Source organism: Phoca vitulina, unplaced genomic scaffold (assembly GCF_004348235.1).
Source record: "Phoca vitulina isolate PV1807 unplaced genomic scaffold, GSC_HSeal_1.0 scaffold45, whole genome shotgun sequence".
NCBI lineage: Eukaryota > Metazoa > Chordata > Mammalia > Carnivora > Phocidae > Phoca > Phoca vitulina.
In genome coordinates this window covers 8,735,149-8,758,805 of record NW_022589748.1, presented here as the reverse complement: position 1 = coordinate 8,758,805, position 23,657 = coordinate 8,735,149, and the positions used below count along the sequence as shown (strand labels likewise).

The 23,657-nt window shown below is 52.0% G+C and overlaps 1 protein-coding gene across 2 annotated transcripts; it reads right to left on the bottom strand.

Moving 5' to 3' along the window:
- Positions 1-327: 327 nt before the first annotated feature.
- On the bottom strand, positions 328-13,280 carry GUSB (glucuronidase beta). Of its 2 annotated transcripts, XM_032430693.1 has the most exons (12): positions 13,017-13,280; positions 11,335-11,520; positions 10,837-11,018; positions 10,514-10,656; positions 9,902-10,089; positions 9,370-9,522; positions 9,055-9,233; positions 8,729-8,875; positions 6,641-6,725; positions 4,889-5,065; positions 2,397-2,532; positions 328-765 (listed from the first exon to the last, which is right to left on the bottom strand). In XM_032430693.1, the coding sequence occupies exons 1-12, from the start codon at positions 13,215-13,217 to the stop codon at positions 596-598; spliced, it is 1,947 nt and encodes a 648-aa protein (XP_032286584.1). In that variant the 5' UTR covers positions 13,218-13,280; the 3' UTR covers positions 328-595. The 2 variants fall into 2 exon arrangements, with proteins under 2 accessions (XP_032286584.1, XP_032286585.1); XM_032430694.1 differs by lacking the exons at positions 10,514-10,656; positions 10,837-11,018; positions 13,017-13,280 and having other exon boundaries at positions 11,335-11,401.
- Positions 13,281-23,657: the final 10,377 nt, after the last annotated feature.

The window sequence follows — 23,657 nt, the reverse complement described above, 5'->3', positions numbered from 1 at the left end:
TTACGCTTACTTGTTAGCTTACAACTTTGTGGAAATTGGTACACAGACCTTGCTCATTATTCCAGTAATAATCACTTTCTGTAAATTCCCCGGGACTGGAGCTCCTCTGCGGAGCTGAAGAGCAGCTGTCTGTTCCTCACGCGCCTGGTCTGCGGCTCAAGCACGGGTGGCCCGAGGGCCGCGGGGCCGGTCCCGTGGAAGCAGAGTCTGTAAGCAGCACCTCTGATGGGTGTGAGTGGAAGCACGGCTTTCTCGAGACTCGAACACAGTGAAGTTTGGGAAAACAGCCTGACACATAAAAAGAATTTCAGATGCCTTCCAGCAGTATAGATCATTCAATTTATAGATTTATTCAATCTAATTTATGTCTTTATGGCCACTTCCATAAAGACAGCTCCTGATTCACATACAACAAAAGCCTTTATCTTCACCTCTCACATTCCCTTCTGGTGACTTAGTACAAACTCCGGACCAGAAACTTCCCAGTCTGCCCCGCACGCTCCAGAAAGTGCTCGACGTCTTCGCCGTGGAGGCGGCCCCTTGCCTGGGGAGGGGGCGCTGAGAGCCGCCCGCGGCAGGAGAGGTGGTTCGTGGTTTAAAAACTAAACGGGCTGTTTTCCAGACACTGTGACTTCGCTGCTGACAGGTGGTACCTGGTCTCATTGGCAAGTTTCCAGTACCTCTCTCGCAAAAGGAACGCCGCGGCTTTTGGCTGTCTCTGCCGAGTGAAGATGCCCTTTTTATTCCCCAGTACTCTCCGCGGTGCTAAAAACAAGGCAGAAGGAGTTTCAGATGCCTTCTGATGGGCCAAATGGGGACCAGGCTGGAGCCACGCTGGGCGCTCAACAGCACTGCCCTTTCACAGTTTCGGCCTGCTCGGTCGGAAGAGGCGTCCGAAGCCCACTTCCCGTACTGCTGCTCCCCCAAACCACCTCAGCGCCCTGGGGTGCGGTTTCTTTTGTCTGTTAGGGGAAGAACGCCCAAAATTACGTATTCTTTTCTCTGCGGAACATACGTACCCTGCTGCCCGGTAGCTGGCGCGGGGGGCCGAGGGCGAGTTAGCCTCGGAAAGGCCGGGGAGGCCCTGAAGAGACAATCTGGCGGGAGCCGGAGCCGGCGAGGCCGGGCTCTCACTGCTGCAGGCCGCTCGGCTGCCCTGCCAGGGCTGAAGCTGGGAGGGCGGCAAAGCCGGCCCCGGGCTCCCGGGACACCTGCCGCCTACCCCCTCGTGAAACCGCAGCCTCCGTTAAACGGGAAGCTCTCTCCGTGATAAGCCAATGCCAGGCACCATGCCAAGCCCCTTATCAAATGAACTCCTACATCAGCTTGCAAGGTGGTTTATCCCCACGTGCAGGCTTATGGAAGAGCTGGGTGATCTGTCCACAGTCACAGCTGATTTCTTATTGCACAAAGCCAATGTGCCCACTCACGAAACTAGGCTGCAGAAGCCATTGATCTCATTTGCCAAACACGGGGAGGCTTGTGTTCTCATTCCTTTTTCTCTTTACCTCCCTCTCCATTCTATTTTTTTTTAAAGAGTTTATTTATTAGAGAGAGAGAAAGAGAGAGAGCATGAGGGGGGGAGGGTCAGAGGAAGAAGCAGACTCCCCGCCGAGCAGGGAGCCCGGTACTAGACTCGATCCTGGGACTCCAGGATCTTGACCTGAGCCGAAAGCAGTCGCTTAACCAACTGAGCCACCCAGGCGCCCTCCATTCTAATTCTTAATTAAATTCTCACCTTCCAAAGGCCCTGTCTTTCCCTCTAATAATTCCCACTACTACCAAATCCTTCCTCACCTCCCCAGATTGCTATGCTAAATTTATGGTCTATCAGGAAACTAGTAATACCTAGAGGAATGGAAAGAAATGGGATATATTCATTTGGAACTTAACTGAAGGGACCCTCATCTCTCCCCACCTCAGAAAGCATGCAGACTTACGGAGCCTCCCACATCCAAAACACTGTGACACTTACTCATATTTGGTAAACCTGCCTCTCACAAGTGAACAACGTAAAACACACTGACATATCCTAAGTTTCCCGGGCTTTGTACCCTACTCTGGAATAATGAGCATATCCCACAAGGAAATCCAATACAAGGTCCACTTTTTCCTCACCCTGTTGTGAAATGGACAAAGGTTAAGTTGGTCATTTTTGCCTCAAGATAATAGGTTCTCCTGTTTGCTTGTTTTTAACCATAAAATGATGTGGGAAGTAGGCAAGTGCGTGCTGCTTCCTAAACGTGACTTGCTTCTCCTAGAAAAGTCTCGTCGCCCACACTGATTAGAGCTTTCCCCCTCGGTTCCACTGTCCTTACAACCGAACGTCCTGAACTAAGAGGCCAACCTGAAAAAATGGGCAACAAAATACATCCGTAACCCAGACTTCCACTTACACTGGTCAGTCATAAAATCGGCAAAATTCCAGATGAGCTCTCCAACCACATAGTCTTTGCGTTTTTGATCCAGAACCAAATGATACTGCTCCAGCAGACCTTTCTGGTACTCCTCACTGAACATCAGAGGTGGGTCCTGGAATTCAAAGCCAGGGAGAATTGAAGAGGCAGAACCGTTAGATAAAAACAAAGACCCATGTGCCGGTGACCAAAATACCCATCTCCACAGCAGCTGTAGTGACTGCAGCACGGGTGGTGGATACAGCCAGGCTGTGAGGCAGCCCGGAGTAAAGAAGAGAGATTTTTGGTGAAGAACCTGAATTAGTAGCTGCTTCACTTAGCAACAGAATTCGATGTTTTCTTGATCTTACTCTTCCGTCTCTATTCACCAGTGCAGTGAATAGCTGAGCTACACGGGAAGTAAAAATAAGTCTTCGAATAATAAATTGAAACCTCAAGTTTTAAGAAGCTGCCAGTGCGTAACTGGAGAACTACGGTGACTCACTGCACTCCCCTCACGTTCATCTTGCCTGCTCTGGGGAAGCAGCTGCTATCCAGCAATTCCACCCATCCCACAAATAACCATAGTATCTGCTTCCGAGGCGGCTTTGGCCACGAAGCCACGAGCAGGAAAGGCAAGCGGCCCTGCCCCGGCCGGCTCTACTCTGCAGCAAGACAGACTCGAGCTGTAAGTGTAACGAGCGTGAACGGGAGAGTGCGAAGCCGGAGCCGGGGGATGGTTAGCAGGGGGGCTGAGAGGCGCCCCACAGGGACAGGCAAGCTCCCACCGCGCAGGTGAGAAGGGTTCTAACAAAGCCAGAGGCCACTGCTGTGGACTCATTCAGTGTTTGGTGAAGAGCACCTACACGTGGTGGACTAATGAGCCTAACGATCGTTCAGATGTTCCTGGAACACAGAGCCCGAGTTTTCATCACATGGGAATTTGGGGGGCACTCGATCTTAAATGTTCAAGGATGTAGCATCTCAGTCATTTTACAGGAGAACAAATCCCTGCAGGCTTTGAACTTCTGTCCCAACGAGAAGGGTTAAAATGCTACACGGGAGGCCCTGATGATGTCACGGTGCTGCTGCGCCATGCTTTGTTCTGGTTCCAGAGGGAAGCTGAAGGCAGGGCGATATGCAGATTTTCTTACCAGCCCTGCCTGGCCTAACACTCGCCACACTTACCTCTTTAAACTTAAGACTGAATTAAACTAAATCGATTCGGTCATACTAGTCACATTTCAAGTCCTCAGTAGCCACACGTGGCTAGTGGCTACCCTTTTGGACACTGCAGAAAAATGCCATCACAGCAAACGGTTCTATCAGCGCCAGATCCAGACTGAGCTGCTTAAACATTCAGAGTTCGTGACCTTTTCAAAGATGAAGAGCTGGTATGTATATACACCATTCTCATAAGCTATTTCCCCCTATTCTACCAGTTTGTACAAGTGGCATTCTGTGTAAGCAAGATGGATTTAAGGGTATGAACAGAAAAATATAGTCCGTAGGGGCCGCTGTTCAACACAGGAAGGATAAGGATATTGTGTGTCAACAAGGAATCCGATACTCGTGACAGGTGAGTCTGGGATGGCTGCGGCGGGGACGAGGGGCTGGCTGTGGTTCAAGAATCCACATGAAAAAATCCCCACAAGAGAACGCATCATATCTTTGATGAGGAAATTTAAAAAAAGGGAGAGAGAGGGAAAATGCTAGTGATTAAACCTTGCTCCAAGATTTCATTCATTTCCTTAACGAGTATTATTTAGCACCTACTGAGTGCCGGACACTGCTGAGGGCTTGGGAAGCAATGATAAATAGGATTCAGGCATTCTCTTGGAGCCCAAGTCTGGTCAAGGACAGAGGCAGAGAAATAATGATGGTACCCAGTGAGAAACGCTGAGACGGAGACTGAGCACAGAGAACAGCTTCCTCTGCTTGTGGCAGGCGGGGTAAACCTCACCAAAGAGGGGACCTCAGAGCTGAGACCTGAACACTGAGTAAGAATCCAGGCGTCAGCGACTGTGGTGCTGACACGGGCGTTCCAGGCAGAAGGAACAGCCCACATCCGAGCAGGAGCCAACGAGCACCATGAGAACAGTCCAGTGACCCGGAGTGAAGGCAGAGGAGGACGACGACCTGGGGGAGGGCAGAGAGCAAAGCACACCGACTGCCCTGGCCAGGGACTGGGGCTTTAACGGGGGCGGGCCTGGGGACGCCAGTGACGGGACTCCCAAGGTTTGGATTTGCTCAGGAGACCACTCGGGCAGCCAGCGGGAAGCTCTCTGGAGACAAGGCCAGAAGAAGGACCAGGCAAGCGAGGCAGAGGCCTGAGCCCTGGAGGACAGACTGGTGTGAGCCCAAACAATCGCGGGGAGATGGTCAGCACAAGTGAGGGATGGGACAGGAGCACCTTTCTAGCCTCTGGAGGAATGAGTGACACCCCTGTCCTGGAGAGTGAACAAATAAACAGAACACTCTACACGACTTACCTGGTGAAACCCTGCAATGGACCCTGCTCCGTACTCGCTCTGGATGATTGGCTTCTGATAGGTCCTGTACCAGTTCTCAAACTCGGTGGCCAGGTGCAGCTGAATCACCTCCAGGTGCCCGTAGTCATGATACCAAGAGTAGTAACTATTCACACAGATGACGTCCACATACGGCGCCTAGGAGGAGAGCGTTAAACTTGTTCACAAACCAGAAGGTAAAAGAGCTTTAGGGCTCCCAAACTCGGGGGCTCTTCCGGCAGAGGAGGTAGGAGGGGGACGCAGACAACGACTTGGGTGCGCCCGTGTGTGGCAAGCGTGGGCAGAAGTGACCTGAGTCGGGCAAGGCTCTAATTCCGGACTGATGCTCCTGACCCGGCCGCAGCCGGACCCTGGGAGGCTGAGCAGCACAGAGGCGCCCCCGAGCCGGCCTCGGCGCAGCCCGGGGCCCGAGACACGGATTTGGTTCTCCGCAGCACTCCCGTCACACTGGCCTTCCCTTACCTGGCCCTGGAGAAAGGTTCCCAGCTGAAGGACAGATGCAGTTTTTCTCCTCACAAAGACCTTGGTTAACCATGCTGTTTGTGAGCTGGTGCCGCGGGCCGCAGAGTGGCTGGAAAATTCCCTCCTGGCGCGTCGCAGAGCGGATGCGCAGGGCCGCCTTGCGTCTACACAGTGCGGTGCTCAGGACAGAGCCGCAAACCCTAGGCAGCCAAGGGTCCGGTCCCTCCCAGCACCTGAACCAATGCCAACCTCCAGAGCCTGCCCTGGGACTGATGTGGTCCGACTTTCCCAGGTGACCGAGCCCCTTCCCAAAGGGCGGTGGCAGACCAGGAGGCAGGACGAGGCCGCCTGTGGGGGACACGTGTGCCTGGATGGCACATCCCACCAGGAGTGTGGCGACCCTCTGAGGCTCAGGCACTGGGTGCCCCGTCCACACAGGAGGCCAGGACAAGAAGAGACGCCACGTGGGCTCTGAGAACGTCCACGCCCGCCTGGGCCAAGCTGGAGTTTTGCCAGTCTCTGTGCTTCCTTGAAGGGGGTGTTCTCGAGAGACGGCAAGGGAAACACCAGGGATACAAACCTTTTCCCGTCCATGTTAAAATGAGAGTTCCCAACTGATATTTGTCTGCTGCATTTTCTCCTCCATTCTTTCCACAAGATGTTTCCTCCTTCCGTAGCACTTTCCTCTTAAGGACTGGCCTTGAGTTCTCTCGTGAAGAAGCATTTTCTTGCTCCCATGTCTTCTAGCTTCAGTGCAACACAACACGTCGTTCCCAAGGGGCTGCTCTCCAGCCATGGGTGAGCCTGGCTGTCCCTTCGATCCCCGCCCGTGGTTCCCAAAGCCAGGTGATGACTGGAATCGCTGAGGAGCTTTTTAAAAACTCAGACTGCCACCCTGGACTTACTAAATCTCAGAATCCAGGCATCTGTACTTACAAAGAGCTTCCCTTGGTGGTTCTGACAACCGGCCAGGTTGGAGAAACACTGGCCAGTGACAGCCGTAATTCTCTTCAGCTGAGGAGCATCACACGCTGAGTCTGAACTGAGAGTGAAACCACCCTGTGCCCAGCCTCCCTGGATTAAGAAGTCACACTGCCTGGCAACTAAGCAGCTAGTTCTCTTTAACCTGAAGACCATCTAGGAAAGCGTTTGGACCAGCTGCTCAAGGCTCTTCCCAGCAGCCCATGTTAGCAAGCATCAGGGAAGGTGAGAGGACAGGCAGGGAAGTGGTGCAGAGACCCCCAGGCTCACCCCCAGGTCTGCTTCATAGTTGGAGTTGGTCACAAAGGTCACGGGCCGGGAGGGGTCCAAGGCTTTGGTGTGAGCAATCAGCGTCCTGTCCACGGAGGGCAGAAGACACGGGCTGGTCAGTCCGGGAAGGGCCCTGGCACAGCCGTCCCTCCCTCTCCATCCCATCTCCCAGCCAAACCCCTGCTCTCCTCCCCACCCTGAAGAGTACTTTAGGGGAGCAAACATGTTCTTCTAGCCTTAGATCATGTTCCCCAGCATCTTTCTTTCTCCCTCCCCAACTCCCTCTGCCCGCCCCACCCCAGAGAGAGGGCCACCCTCGCAGGGGTGTGCAGGCACCCGAAGCTGGGGGCCTCGGGCTCGGTGTGGCTAAAAGCTGCGTTCTGAATCTCTGAAAAAGCTCTGGAAAACAAGAATGCGTGCGGTATGGACCAGCACAGATCCAAATTTAACAAGTAAGTCGGGGGTGTGTGCGAGGAGGCGGGCTGTGCACGGGGCACTCGCGGGAGCCTGAAACAGCCTCGCCCGTCCGCAGCCTGGTGGGGCAGTGTGGCCGAGGAAATGCCACAGATGTTACAAGTGGCTGGAGGACCACGAAAGGGAGGCCCGGAGCTCGGGGAGGCAGTAACAGGGCACTTAATGGACACTGGCGAGTCAGCCCAGACTCGGGAGAAACGGCATTTATGTGTCATCAGGGAGGGACCTTGAGAAGAGGCTTCCCAACGGAGGGCCCAGCCTGTGGTCGGGGCTCAGCCCGGGGACCTGTCAGAGGCCACCCAGTGCAGGTCACCCCATTCACGGTTAAACCTGCTTCTCTCCTCCCACAGCCAGCTTTCTTCTCCTTGACGCCCTCCCCACACTGCCCTTCTCTTTCGAGGGCTGCCGTTTCCTCGAGCCAGAACGGTATCCCTCACCTCGAGTCCCAAAGCCACACCCTGAAGCAGCCTGGGGGTCCCTGGGAAGCTCCTCAGGCCCAGGCGGCTTTAGCCACGGCCTGCCTGCCTCCCCGCCGCCCCGCTGATCCCGCACCTCCCTCTCGGCACCCCCCAGAACAGCCTGTGGGAACCGCAGGCACCTGCACTCCTTTCCACCCCACGACCAACTTCTGGCCCCCAACCCTGGCTCAGCACGGCCCGAGGCTCTGGGCTGTGTGTCCAGAGCTGTCCTTTGCCCAGAGCCCCGCACCTTCTACCCCAGCTCAGCTCACAGCGCCCTGCGGCACTGGGCCAGCCTCAGCTGCCCCCACAGCAAGTGAGCCCCCCTCTGCAGACTAAGTTACAACTGCGTGACCGTGATCGTAAGGAACACACGGCACCAAGGACCCCCCCCCCCCCCCCCGCCGGCCCCATTGTCGGGACGCCCCTAAGTGGGGATTCTGTGCACTGCGATGCTGGTGGGGGAGGGAGGGGCTACTGGCATTTGGTGAGCGGGGCTGAGCTTGAGCTGGACTGATCCTGCCCAACAATGTCACTTTGGAATAGTTACAACATGTATGTCATCGAAAGACCCGTGTAGGGTTATCTGCCCGGAAAATCCAGTTTTATAAAGCCTCACTCCTCTTCACAAACGAACCCAAAGCATCACGAAGTGGTTTTTTTGCGGCTTTAACATACACTAAATTTCCCAGGAATGGAGATAACATAACGACTGAGAGACGATGGTAACAGGTGTCGTTGGGAACTTTTGCCTCGAGCGGCTCACCCCTTCAGAAACGCACAGTGAGGGCGGTGCTGAGCGGGTAGCAGGTGCCCAGCCAGGGTCCCCACCGCCAGCGCCCCAGGCCGCGTGCAAGGTGATTCCTCGCCCAGCTGCACGCACCGGACCCCTTCCCCGGGCTTTCCGGAGCGCCAGGCCCAGGCTTCACATAGGCTTTTATAAAGGACCCTCCCCCGTGTCATCGGCCAGGCTGCTATTCTCTTCACAACCCGAAGGTTCGGGTATAAGTGAACTCCAGACTTCATTTCAGGTGTGAAGAGGGGACCGTGGGTCTCCCTGGGTTGACACCCCAACGTGGCGGGTGGCACTAGGTCCCCCGGGCCACAGGCCTCACCTCTCACCCCCGACCCGGCCCAGGGCGGCGGGAGCACTCACTTGAAGTAGTAACCGGCAGGCTTCAGGAAGGAAGCGGGCTCATTGGCCACCGACCACATCACAACAGCCGGGTGATTCTTGTCCCTCCGCACCAGCTCTTCCATCACCTGCAGATGGTGCTGCAGGGACTCGTTGCTGTAGCTCTGGCTGCCGCGGGGGGAGGAAAGGGAGCGGGTCAGCAGGGCCTGCCACGGGGTGGGGGTGGGGGGGCAGGCTGAGCCGTGCGGGCGGGGGGAGGGAAGGGGGCGGGTCAGCAGGGCCTGCCACCCGGGGTGGGGGGTGGGGGGCGGGCAGGCTGAGCCGTGCGGGCAAGGGGGGGCACTCACGGCAGCACGATGCCCACGCCCGGACTCTCATCGATGACCACGATCCCGTAGCGGTCGCAGAGCTGCATCACCTCCTCGGCGTACGGGTAGTGGCTGGTGCGGAAGGCGTTGGCCCCCAGCCAGCGCAGCAGGTTGAAGTCCTTCACCAGCAGGGGCCAGTCAAAGCCCCTCCCCCGGATCTGGGCCAGAGCACAGTACAGTGACCCCCTGCCCCCTGTCCTGATGCACTTCGTACTAAAGCCAGGCCCCTCAGGGTTCGTGGGGAAGGTGAGGCTAGGAAATAGCCCCCACAGGGACCCGGAAGCCGCAACTCACATCCGCATCCTCGTGTTTGTTGACCCCGTGGAAATAGAAGGGTTTCCCATTGATGAGGAAGCGGTGCTCTGTGACGGCTACGGTGCGGATCCCCACGGGGAGGGCGTAGAAGTCGGACACAGCCCCAGCGGCTGCCTGTGCAGTCAGCCTCACCTGTGAGAGCAGAGCACCGCACCGGGTGTGAGCCCCACACAGCCCACTCTTCAGCGGGAAGCCCCCCCACCCCCACCCCACAGCGGCCCACGTCTGGGCCCGCAAGCAGAGAGATGCAGAAATCCCCGGCTTCTGCCACTAGCGAGGAGGAACCTTCCCCCACCCTGCCCCCGGAGCCTGCTCTTCAAAACTGGGCCTCCCCACCAAGCACTGAGAAGACCAGGCTGGGAACACTGCAATCCAATTGACTAGGAAGCTCAGAGGACCACGCGTGCCTGACTATCTGTCCTTTACCCCTCCCAACCCCCACCCACTGGAAGCCAAGGCTGCCGGGTGGGGGCAAAAGGCCCGCTGCAGCCCCAGGCCTAACCACCATTACCTCCAATGAGTACAGGTAGGCGGGGTGCTCATGCATCAGGTAGGGCCACCAGAGGTGGGCGTTGGGCACCTGCAGCTGGCCGCGGCCCCCTGTCCCCTGGGCCACGACTTTGCCTTCCTGGTCCAGAAGATGCACTTCCAGCTGGAAGTATTCACTGCCCTGGACAAAGACCTGGTAATCCACCAGCCCTGCAAGGGACAAGGAAGATCAGACAAAAGAGGCAAGGACACAACCTGGGTCCCACAGAGGAGAGCTCCCTGCGGCCATCACTCTGGATCTCAGTCTGCAGTCAGGGGAGATTAAGTGAGGGCGGCCCAGTGGGAAGAGACACGGATTCTCATGAATCCTGAGCTATTCACCCAGAGCTATGATTTTAGGCAAGCCCCACTTCTCTTTGGGCTTCACTTTCTCACAAAATGTGGTCAGACCAGATGGGGGATTTCTGCTGCCCATGCCTGTTCAGACAGGCTGGATTTCAGTTGTTCTTAGGTAGATGAGAAGCCTGAGGATGAAGAGATTCTGGGAGAGCCTTTCTCCTAGCAGATCTTTCTAAACAGGGAGCAGAGCCACTTGGGGCCTGGCTGAGGGAAGTTCTTGCCAGGAGCCCCTTACCAGTGTCCTGGTCCACGCCGGTGGTGACGGTGATGTCATCAATGTAGGTGGTAGGTGTGGTGTAGAGGAGCACGGGCCGATGCAGCCCCGCGTAGTTGAAGAAGTCAAAGTTTGTGTTCTGGACAAAGTAACCCTTGGGGTACCTAGGATGGGAGGAAAACGCCCAGCTGGGGCCTTGCTCTGGTCCTTCAACCTCAGCTCACATGTCTCCCTGGCCTCCCAGAGGCAGGGCCTCACCTCTGCTAAGGCCACCCAGCCCCTAGTGGGAAGACCAGTGGGCAGGGTGGGGAGTGGGGTTGAGGGGGGAGCAGGGTGCTGCTCACTTGGAGATATCCGTCTGGTGGAGGATGGTCCCTGGAGGCAGAGTGTGGGGGGTGAGCGTGTTGTTGATGGCAATGGTAATGCGGCAGGAGGACAGGGGCCCACTCTGGACCAGCTTGCTGATGTCAGCTTCGAAGGGGAGATGACCCCCCTCATGCTCCGCCACATGCACCCCATTCACCCACTGCAGACACAGGGAGATATGGGGAGGGAAGAGCAAGTCAGTGCCAGCCGTCTCAGGCACTCCCTCACACGAAGTACGGTAGGTGGGGGCTGAGGGCCCCGCCGGCTGCCACCTGGCTCACGAATGGAGGAATAAAGCTCCAGAACAGATCAGGCAAACCTCCCCCGACCCAGGGCACTAATCCCAGTGCGGGGCCTCAGCGTGCCCCCCATCCACCCCAGCAGACAGGCTGTCAGGGGACCCCTGTGAACCAGGCAGCCCCAAGCTGCTCAGCAGCTGCACATGACCACTCGCCCTGCTTGGTGCTTGTACTGACCACAATGGCATGGTAGTGGGCACTGCCGATCCTCAGCACCACCCTCGTGCCCAGGTCCTGGGTCCATCGCTGGGGCAGGGTCACCTCCCGCTCGTACCACACCCAGCCGACAAAGCTGCGCAGCTGCCAATCCTGGCCCACATCGTTGAAGCTGGAGGGAACGGGCATGTCCAGGGTGGGGCCCGACTGCGGAGAGAAGGGCTGGGATCAGGTCCAGGACACCTAGGACCCAGGCAGCCCCCTTCCCCAGGGGCCAGGTCCCTTCCGCAACCCTGCCTGCAGGAAGAAAGGTGGACAAGATGACTTCTCCCAGGCCCTGGGATTCCAGGCCGTCCCACTATTGTCACTTTTTTTTTTAAAGATTTTATTTATTTATTTGAGAGAAAGAGTGAGAGAGAGAGATCACGAGCAGGGGGGAGGGGTAGAGGGAGAAGCAGACTCCCCGCTGAGCAGGGAGCCCCATGTGAGACTCGATCCCTGGACTCCGGGATCATGACCTGAGCCGAAGGCAGGCGCTTAACCGACTGAGCCACCCAGCCGCCCCACCATTGTCATTCTTTGCCAGCAACTGACTGATGCCTTTCATGGGGCTCATTTAATTCTCACAACTCCATGAAGTAGACGCTGGTCACTCAGACATTTAATGGACTGTGTGCAGTGAGCCCCTACAATGCTGTTCTAGGTGCTAGGAATAAAACCGTGAACAAGGCCCCTGCTGTCAGATGATCAGCTCTATGAAGAGTCTGGAGGGTGGCAGGTAACTATTGTAGGGGTCAGGGAAGGCCTTTGGGGGCCCATGGGATACTGCCTCAGGACCAGCTGGCCCAACCGGGTGAACCTGAGCCTGGCAGGGAATCCTTTGGTCACCTCAGGTGGAAGGCTAGGCATGCACAGGACAGATAGATAGCTCAGTGCGCCTGGAAGCAGCCTGGCGAAGAGCTTCCTGACATCTTCAAGTGGGATTTCCAGAGACTCAAATATTGGCTGAATGGATGCATATTGATAAGAAATCCACTGCTAGGGTGCTTTGTGTCCAGGGCTGGGGAGGGGGTGCAGTGCTTTCTCATGGCAGTCCGCGGACAGGGGTGAGCCCAGGGCCACAACCCGGCCGGAGGCAAGAGGCCCCGAGGAGACTAGACGCTAAGGGGAAGATGATCAACGGACTGGCCCAGAGAGGAAGGCGGTGGGGGCAGGGGCTGCTCTGCTGAGGAAACTGTGAGGCACAGACCCGGCAGCCAGCCTCCCATTCTTCCTCCCCTGCTGAACGGATGGCAAACGCTGAGAAAAGCGGATCTAGGGGAGGCGAGGGCCAGTGGACACACAGGCCGACGCCAAGCCAGACGGGAGACCCGGGGAGGGATCCTTGGCTAGCTGGCTGTCAAGCCCCGTCCTCTCTCTGCACCTTGGCATGTCCCGGTCCTTCGAGCCAGGGCAGAGCTGGTGACAAAGACGTCCAGCTCCCCTCCTCCCGCCCCCAGCTCGGTGCCCGCGCCGCGGGTGCCTGTCCCACGGGACGGGGGTCGAGCAGGGGCCGGCCCTCCGCCCATTTCCTCCTTCCCAGTCCCTCTCCCTTGCCGGCCGACCCCCACGCCTCCGAGCCCGTCCTTCCGTAAGCTCCTCCGGGCCGGCCGCTGCGAGGGCCCAGGGGAAGGCTCCCTGCCCCCTCCCCACGGGGCCCGCACCTCGCGCAGCGGGGTCCGGTACCACTGCCGCTCGAAGCCCTGGCGCCGGTCCTCGGAGAAGTCGGCGCGGAAGCTCCAGAGGCCGTCCAGCTCCTTGCGCTCCCGCGACGGGCTCTCCTGCGGGTACAGCATCCCGCCCTGCAGCGCCAGCCCGCAGGCCCAAAGCAGCGGGCCGAGCGCGGCCCACAGTCCCGCGTGCATGCTTCCCTCGTGGCGGCTCGCTAACCGCCCACTGCCGCCGGCCGGACCCCGAGCTGCGCTGGAGGCCGGAGGGGCGGGGCGGGGCGCGCGAGGTCACGTGCCCGCCTGAAGCCTCCCGCGCCATCTTGGTTGAAGGCGAATGCCAGGTCCCCGGGAACCCGGAGGCCGGAGGGTCCTGTGGAGGGACCCACTGCCTGCTGGCCCCATGGCGACGACGGGGGAGGGCCGGCCGGAGCCCGAAGCTGGGCCTGTAGGAGAAGGACCCCCCCCCCCTGCAGCCCCAGCCCACAAAGGCAGAGATCCCCGGCTCTGCGCCTGTCCCGCTGCCCTGCCCTGGCCAATGGGACTGCTAGCCCGTCCCGGGGTCGCGGGTCCGGGGCCACAGGCCAGCGAGGGACCCAGGGAATTGGCCGGACACCTAGTGAGCCCAGGCGGAGCCATGCGTAGTGGTGTCCGCAGTGCGGCCATAACCTTGACCCCAGGCCTCCACCTATGGTCACCTTGATGTGGTTTTGGAATATAGGTGGGGTGAGGTCCTGAACCGCATGGCCATCTTGAAGTGGTTTTGGTGCAGATATGGTGTTTGACGCTCATCACACTGAGCCCCAAACCTCTAACCAGGGGCTCCACGCTACCTCTTGGCATTGCAGGGTCGTAAAGAAACAAGCAAGTGGCTTCTGAGCAGAAAGAGCAGAAGGCTATCTGAGAACAGGCAGAAGCTGACACCCCACAAACCGCCACCAACAACAACCCCCCCCATGGGATATATGTGACATTCCTCAGGCACTCCTGGCTGCCCTAAAGGAAAAACAGTTAGCTTCTAGAGATTACAATCCTGTAAGACATGAGTCTCCCTCAGTTTATAAGTTTTAACAATTTACAAGAACAAAGCATTTCTATCAATGGCCTAGCTTCCAGAAGGGAATGTAGATACAATTAAATGTCCTTATAATCTGTAGCCCATTGACAGATACGTGAAGCTGAGGGGGTTTTGGAATATAGGTGAGGTTCAGTGGGGTGGAGTCCAGAGCCCACAACCCAGAAAGAATTCTTGAGATGTCTTTGGTGAACAATGGTGGTTTATTAAAGCACAGGGACAGGACCCATGGACAGAAAGAGATGCTGCACCGGGCTTGTGAGGGGTGGCTGATTATATGCTATGGGGTTGGGGGAGGTAAGGAAAAGGGAGGTTTCAAAAGGATTTTCACGTGTTAAAGAAGACTCACAGGATACCAGATGCCTTGCCATTGTCAAGTTAAGGTTGTTTTTCCCCTCTAGCAAGGCATTAACATGAAGATAGTTGGGAGCTTGCTGGAGGAACATTACACTCTGCCCGCTTCAAGTATCTGTCAATGGTCTGCAGGTTATAAGGACATTTAATTGTATCTACATTTCCTTCTGGAAGCAGGTTATTGGTAGAAATGCCTTGTTCTGATAAATTGCTAAGATTTTTATAAACTGAGGGAGACTCATGTCTTGCAGGATGGTGATCCCTATAAGTTAACGTTTTGTTTTTCCTTTAGGGCAGCCAGGAGAGCTGTCACATATGTCCCATGGGAGGGGCTGTTGTGGGGTGTCAACTCCTGCCTGTCCTCAGCCTTCTGGTCCCTCATCAACGATCTGCCCTGTTCCTGGCCCTTGGGTCCTGAACACACTATGTTGCTTCATGCCTCTGTGCCATGCTCAAGTCTTTCCCTCTGCCCGGAAGCCCTTCATTCTCATCCTTTAATACTCCATTCAAACACCTTTATCCTTGGGAATGCAAGCTGGTGCAGCCACTCTGGAAAACAGTATGGAGGTTCCTCAAAAAGTTGAAAATAGAGCTACCCTATGACCCAGCAATTGCACTACTGGGTATTTACCCCAAAGATACAAACGTAGTGATCCGAAGGGGCACCTGGACCCCAATGTTTATAGAAGCAATGTCCACAATAACCAAACTATGGAAAGAGCCCAGACGTCCATTGACAGATGAGTGGATAATGAAGATGTGGTATATATGCACAATGGAATATTACACAGCCATCAAAAAATGAAATCTTGCCATTTGCAATGATGTGGATGGAACTAGAGGGGTATTATGCCAAGCGAAATAAGTCAGTCAGAGAAATACAATTATCATATGATCTCACTGATACGCAGAATTTAAGAAATAAGGCAGAGGATTATAGGGGAAGAGAGGAAAAAATGAAACAAGACAAAATCAGAGAGGGAGACAAACCATAAGGGACTCTTAATCTTAGGATACAAACTGAGGGTTGTTGGAGGGGAGGGGATGGGGTGGCTGGGTGATGGACATTGGGGAAGGTATGTGTTGTGGTGAGTGCTGTGTGTTGTGTAAGACTGATGAATCACAGACCTATACCCCTGGAAAAATAATATATGTTAATAATTTAAAAAATTTAAAAACAAACAGCTTTATCCTCACATCCCTTTGGCCTCCAAGTCTCTCCTCCCACACACAAATTCACTGAGGAATTTGGCCCTTGGCTCAGGCCCCTTCTCCATCCCACTTCTTGTCCCTGTGAATAGCATCCCCATCCTGGGCCTCAGTTCTGTGACCTCTAGTCCTTTTTCTTCCCATGGTTGCTTATTTACTGGATCACACTCTAGATTCTTTATTTTCTGAAACCACGCTACCTCTGAGATTCCTCCCAGACGACAATCTCCTCCTACTTTCCCCGTCCCTATTTATTATAAACTTGATCCCTTACTACCCTGAAGCTCCATTTCCTCTTCTCTCCCCATTTTTCTGAATCTAGCAGTCCTCATCTCATTTTTCAGGAAACCATTCTTCCACCAGTGCCCTGCCTCTCCCTGGGGTCACCCACCACCCCATAGCTTTTCTTCTGGGGCATCTCCACTCCTGCCTCCCCTTTTGTCTTCCTCACTTGCTGCCACACCACCTCTCCCTCGGGAAATCTCCCCCTCTGAAGCCCCCAAACCTGACCTGGGAATGAGACCAGCTCCCTCTTTGCTGTTCCCAAACACAGGTGCACAAACTCTTTCTATTCTAAGGACTCATCTGCCAGTAGCTCTACAGAAGGAGAAGGGAAACTGAGTTAACAAATGTGGGCACGTTACTGAGTTCCAGCTCTCATGGGCACTGGTTTCTAGCTCCTGCTCTTATTTCTGAGCCTTTCCTCCAAACGTCTTTCAGAGGACTTGCCTGAATTGGCCACCAGATGATGTAGCCCCTCAACCTCCAGTGAACAGCTTGAAAATCCCAAGTGGCTTTGAAGGGGCTCATTCCTCCCTGTCCTGGAATAAGCCCCCTAGGGCATTTCTTCCTGTCTGCAAATGCTAAATCCAGCCTTTTTTTATCTTCATTCTAGGATATTTCAGGGAGGCTAAACGTGTCCTTCTTAAAACTTAGCAATGTCCCAGTAAAGCCCATGACAAGACTGGCGCTTCCCAATTGCCCTCTGGAAATTCCTCTGGGATTCTGGAGAGCTGGAAAAAGGAGCAGGCAGTATGTGCCTGTGAGTGAGACTCCGAAGCAGCAGGAGACTTGGGAAGGAGGGCAAACCATGTGTGGAAGGCTGCCTTGAGTAAAATTTTCCTCCGCAAAGGCTCCCTCCAGGACAAATATGAGTTCCTTGCAGAGGTCGATGAACCCTGAAGCTAAAAGTTTAAGTTGCAGGGGCCCTCACCTGCCAAAGCCCCTTCTAAGTCCCTAAGAGTTTCCCATGGTGTCCCATTCCCTCCACCACCTCTGATTTCAGCCACAGTTGAAGTCCCTGAAAGCTCAGTTACCAATGACCAATTTCCTGAAAGCTCAGGCTCACCCCCTGCTGATGGCATCTCACCTGGAGCTCTAAATTGCTAAATTCTGCTTTTTCAAGAGATTTGAGAAGTGAGGGTGAAACGGGTATTAATAACCTGGAGACACTGTCATCCAAAGGATGAGAAGAAGCACTTGCTGCCACACCTCCTCTCCCTCGGGAAATCTCCCCCTCTGAAGCCCCCAAACCTGACCTGGGAATGAGACCAGCTCCCTCTTTGCTGTTCCCAAACACAGGGAACAAACTGGAAAGTTTGGTGGCTCCAAACAAAACAGTGGGCAAAACTGCCATCAGGGCAACAAAGTGGCCTGAAGAAACAAATGTTCTAGTGATGGAACTCCCACACATATATACCGATAAATCAACGAGTGTTGGAAAAAGAGTAATTTGATTGCATAATTATGTGGCTCAGTACCAATGTAGCAACTATTATTAAATGCATTTGAATTGCTCTTGTGCGCATGCCTTAATTTCAGATCGATTTTGTATTCTTTCTCGGTATTAACCATATCACTTTTCAAATATGATGGTATCTTAGTCTGCTCAGGCCGCCATAATAAAATACCCCCAGACTGGTGCCTTAAACCACGGAAGTTTATTTTCTCACAGTTCTGGAAGCGAGAAGTCCAAGATCAAGGCTTTGGCTGATTTGGTTTCTGGTGAGAGCCCTCTTCCTGGATTGCAGACCGCCAGCTTTCTGCTGTGTTCTCGCATGGCCTTTCCTCAGTGTCTGCACACACAGAGAGACAGAGAGCTTTCTGGTGTCTCCTCTTTAAGGACATCATCCTATCAGATCAGGACCCCACCCTTATGGCCTCATTTAACTTTTATTACTTCCTGACTCCAGATTAGACACAATGGGGATTACAGCCCCAACATATGAGCTTTGGGGAGACACAGACATTCAGTCCATAACAGAAGGGAATAAAGCTGGGGAAAAAAAAGAAAAAGAAAAGAAATAGGAAAAGATTGGCAGAAGCTTCAAAATGTCAAAACTCTCATTATATCACAATGTAAATTAAAACTCTAATGATCCATATGTTTATTGTAAACCTTCATCTTATATTTCATTAAGAAAACGGGAGAAGCAGAGATTGGAGTAATGAATCTAGAAGCCAAGGAATGCCAAGGATTGCTGGCGGCTGCCAGAAGCTAAGCGAGAAGTACGGAATGGATGTTTCCTCAGAGCCTCCAGAAAGAACCAACTCTGCCAACACCTTGATTTCAGACTTCTGGCCTCCCGATCTGTGAGGTAATAAATTTTTGTTGTTTTAAGTCAAGGAAGGAAGGAAGGGAGAGAAGGAAGGGAAGGAAAAGGAAGAAATAATAAAATAAAATAAAATAAAATAAAATAAAATAAAATAAAATAAAACCTTTCTAAGATGGGAAGCCCTCACCTTCCTTCCACCACCAAATCCACCCACCCCCTTGCAGCTGCCGCCACATTCTCTGCCTGCATTCCTATTACCCTGGATGAATTGCACCTGTTCCCATCACAGTCCAGCCCCTCCGTGTAGGCTCAGAATCCCATCTCTTCATGCCTTCTCAAGGACTTCCTCTCAGTGACCCCTCCTTCTCAGGCATTGACAGTGTTTGTCCTGCTTTTGGATCATTTCTGTGTAGCACTCAAACATGTTCTAGATCTCTTATCATGAAAAGTGTTCTCCCTTGATCCCGAGTTCCTCTCCACAGGAAAACTTATCAGAAGGATTTTCTGTGCTCAATGTTGCCAGATTTTTCCATTCTCTTTACTCTCAACCTACTCCAGTCAGGGTTAACACTCCATGGAAACTGCTCTTGGCATGATCACCAATTATTTTTGTGTTGTTAGATCCATACTACTTTGCAGTCTTCTTGCTCTCCGTAACCTTTGACTTGGTTATTCAAGTCAACACTCCCCTAGGTTTCTGTGAAGCTCCATGTTCTTGCTTTGCCTCCTGCCTCACTAACCAGTTCTTCTTAGCCTCCTCTACTGGCTCCTTCTCTTCTGACTGATCTTTAAACGTTGGAGTGTCCTAGGGTTCTTTATCTATATTCTCCCCCCACCAAATTATCCCATCTATTCTCATGGCTTTATATACTATTTATATAATGATAAAATTTCCCGAGATTCACGTCCTTGTGTAATTTCCTCCCATATCACATCAGGGTTAATCTGTGAGATCAAGAAAAGATGACAGAAATGATGATATGTTGCTACTAAGACTAGGTCATAGTGTGGTTTCGGCCTCTTGCTCCCTCTTGGATCTCTTGCTGGAGAAGCTAGCTGCCAAGTCCTGAAGGACATTGAAGTACCCTATGGTGTTGCATGTGCCTCTTGCCAATAGCCAGCAAGGAACTCAGGCCTCCTGCCAATAGCCTTCTGTGTTCGCCATCTTGGAAATGGATCCTCCAGCCCCATCAAGCTTTCGAGTGACTGCGGCGCCAACTAACACCTTGACTGCAACTTTATGAGAGCCCCAAAACCAGAATTACCCAACTAAGCCACTCCCAAATTCCTGACCAACAGAAACTGTGAGATATAAAATGTTTGTTGCTTTAGGCTACTAGGTTTGGGGTAATTTGTTACACATCAATAGACAACTAATACAGCCTCTAAGCTTACATCTCCAGCCTTGTCCGCTCCACATTGCTCCAAATTCATATATCTAAGTACTGCCTGATATCAACCCTTAAATATCCAAAAGCATCTCAAAATTAACAGGGGAAAACCAAAAGTCTTGATTTGGAAAACTCCACTACCACTCAGTTTCTACTTCGGGAAAATTCTCCATCGCAGTAACTGTGAGCAGAAGGAGTTAGAGGTTTCTGGAAAAATAAAGACAAGACATAGTTTTCTTGACATAAGAAAAGTCTTTTTAGGCCCCCAGCCATCTTGAGATCTATGCTTCACAAGCACTATTTGCCCACAGCACATTTCTTGCAGAGCTTCCTGGCATATGTTGAAATTGCAGAAGAATAGACCCCAGGAGAAGATTTTAAGGGAACAAAAAAATGTAAGAACGAATAGCCACTGTTGGGGACAGCGTGATCATATCAGGCACAATAAATCCATGATAAAACTCCCAGCTCTGATTCAAAGGTGTGAAGACTGACCCGATAAACATTCTTGAGTTATCTTTGCAGGATCTGAACCCTTTTGAGCACTCAGATACCCGACCAACTAGAGCCAGAGAATTGATGATGGTGACCCTTGCTGGCCCTGTGACTTCAACCTGGACTCTGTCACCTAAACATGACTTTTGCCCCAACTCCATGCTGAATCCCCCATGGCACAAGCCTCTTCATAAATATGTATGTGCCCTTGACCCAAAAATGCCCCAGTTTTGTTCAAGGAGTCACTGCTTTGGGAAATATCCCTGATGTTCTCCTTTACTTGTTGCAGGTAAAAACTCTGCTTGTTCCTATTCTTTGGCTTGGTTGTGTCTTTTGACTCAACCTTTTCCTATTCTTTGGCTTGGTTGTGTCTTTTGACTCAACACCCACCAAGAGATGAACCCAGTTTCGGGTAACACAACCACTCAGTTTCTGAGGCCAGAAACCTAGGAGTTATTACTGATTCCTTCTTTTCCCTCACCTTCCACATCCAATCTATCAGCTCTACTTCCAAAATTAATCTTGCCTATGCTTACTTGTCTCCAACTATATTGCTACAGCCTTGTCCAGACAACCAGCATCTTCACCTGGACTGATCTCCCTTTTTCCATACGTACCCATCCCACAAGAGCAACCACAGTGAATGGTCTTTATTAAGATTATACCATGTCACCTGGCTAAAACCTTCCAGTGGTTTCCCATTACACTTTGGAATAAAACTCAAACTCCTTACCACGACCTACAAGGCCTTGTGTGACCCAGCCCGGCTAGCTCTCATTCATTCATTCTCCAACCATTGAACCATTTTTCTGTTTCTCAAATACTTCAAGCCCATTCCTGCCTTACAGACTTTACACATATTTCTTCCATAGTTTCTCCTTTCTCATTCTGACCTCAGCAAAAATGTCACCTCCTCATTAAGTCCTCCTCTACCTACTTCAAAATGCAATGATAATAACTAACCATGGTAGTCATTAGTGCTGGTCACCAAATATTTCCGGTTCTCCCCCTTTCTTTTTTTTTTTTTTAAGATTTTATTTTATTTATTTGAGAGAGAATGAGATAGAGAGAGAGCATGAGAGGGGGGAGGGTCAGAGGGAGAAGCAGACTCCCCGCTGAGCAGGGAGCCCGATGCGGGACTTGATCCTGGGACTCCAGGATCATGACCTGAGCCGAAGGCAGTCGCTTAACCAACTGAGCCACCCAGGCACCCCTGGGTCTCCCGATTTCTAGACACATGGTCTTGCCCTTCCAAAGTTAGGTGTGACAATGTAACTATTTTTACTAAATGGAATGTAAATAGCAGAAATTTTAAGAGCCAGTGTCTAATTTGCCACATCCCTTTTTCCTGACTTGGTCAGATCATGGAAACATGAGTCAAAATTAAGTTTCCATCAGCCTGAGTTGCTGAGTGACTTAGGGTGATCAGTGTTCCCCTTCTAACCTATGATGGATGTGTGGCAGGAGTGAGAAATAAACCTTTATTGTTTCAAACAACTGAGCTTTTGGAGCTGTTTGTTACCACAGCATAACTAACCTAACCTGACTGATACACTATGTGCCACATGCTGGGTGCTTTACATGTATTAACTTATTTACTTCTCACAATGACCCTATGAAGTAGATGCTATTATTATTCCCATGTTATTAACGCAGTGACTGAGGCACAGCCAAGTTAAGAAACTTTTCTAATACCACAGAGCTAATAACAGGCAGAGGTGGAATTTAAACTTAACCAATCTGGTTCCAGATTTATACTTGTAGTCACTCTGTCGTACCACTTCTCAAAGACTTTCAAACTCATGTTTGAACACGAATTGACAGAGTTATGGGTTTTATTATACATTCATACATATATAGAGAAAAAGGGAACTGTCAGTTTTTATCCTCAGGGTTGACAAATATATATATGAATACAAGTATTTACATCTTTTAGGAATACAGAGATGTTACTTGATATTTCAATTGTTTTATTTTAATTTTTTAAAAGATTTTATTTTTTATTTTTTGAAAGATTTTATTTATTTATTTATTTGGGGGGGACAAAGGGGAAGGGAGAGGGAGAGAATCTCAAGCAGATTCCCCACTGAGCACAGAGCCCCACGTGGGGCTCAATCTCGTGACCCTGAGATCATGACCTGAGCCAAAACCAAGAGTTGCTCCTTAGCTGACTGAGCCACCCAGGCTTCCCAAAAGATTTTATTTTTAAGTAATCTCTACACCCAAGGTGGGGCTCGAACTTACAACCCCAAGATCAAGAGTTTCATGCTCTACTGACTGAGCCAGCCAGGAGCCCCTGCTATTTTTAATATCAACATCAGGGCAGCAGTTATGAAATACAACAACCAATTAAAGTAACAGGTATTTTAGAGATTAGAGATTATTTCTACAAGATCTAAAAATAGTCTCTAAAGTTCGACTGTCTTAAAAAGTTCTTCCCCCACCTTTCAGAAATACTTCCAAGGACAGTTTTTTGTTTTGTTTTGTTTTGTTTTATTATTTAAGACAGGGGCGCCTCGGTGGCTCAGTCGTTAAGCGTCTGCCTTCAGCTCAGGTCATGATCTCGGGGTCCTGGGATCGAGCCCCGTATCAGGCTCCTTGCTCAGTGGGAAGCCTGCTTCTCCCTCTCCCACTCCCCCTGCTTGTGTTCCCTCTCTTGCTGTGTCTCTCTTTGTCAAATAAATAAATAAAATCTTTAAAAAAATTATTTAAAACAAATTCTGGAGGTATAGTTTACTGTAATAAAATGCACACCCATTCTAAGTGTACAGTTCATAAGACTTGGCAAATGTACAAACCTGAGTACCCACCACCACTATCAAAATATAGAACTTTCCCACTACTCCAGGCAGGTCCCTCTGACCCTTCCCAGTCAATCCTACCCTCACCCCTGGCCCCAAGCAACCACTGATCTGCTTTGTGTCCCTATAGGTTAGATTTGGCTTCTCTAGAGTTTCACACAAATAGAATTATACAGGATGATTTTTGTGTCTAGCTTCTTTCACTCAGCATAATGTTTTTGAGATTCCCCATGTTACTTTATAAATCAGTGTCTCCTTTCCAAGCACAGCTTTTAGTAACAGAAAACAGAACAAGTTTCAGTTCTGGATGGAACTTTCATACATATTCTCAATTCCCACACTTCATTTAGGTAAGATTCTTTGAACCAATTTTATGACATGGAGTGGCGTCTCCGCATCTGCAGTTGCTGGAAAGAGGAGACATACTCTTCCTGAAACCCCTTTTCTCCTGCAGCATTCTCAAGACCCAATATCAGCTTTCCACCACCACCTAAAGAAAAGAGCTCAAAACCGACCATACGGGAAGGAGAAAAGCAGAAGATGATTTTAAACGAGAGGAATAAGGGGCATGGAATGTTCTTCTCCAATACACCTGATATAAATTAGCACCCTCTCCACGTCTCCCTGATTTATCCCTGACACTGGCCGCAGTCTGAAGTGACCCCGCTCATTTCTTTCTCTGAATACCTGTGGTGGACCAGATAACCATTCACCGACAGCAACATCCGTCCCTGGGAGAGGAGTCTACTCTGGCAGCC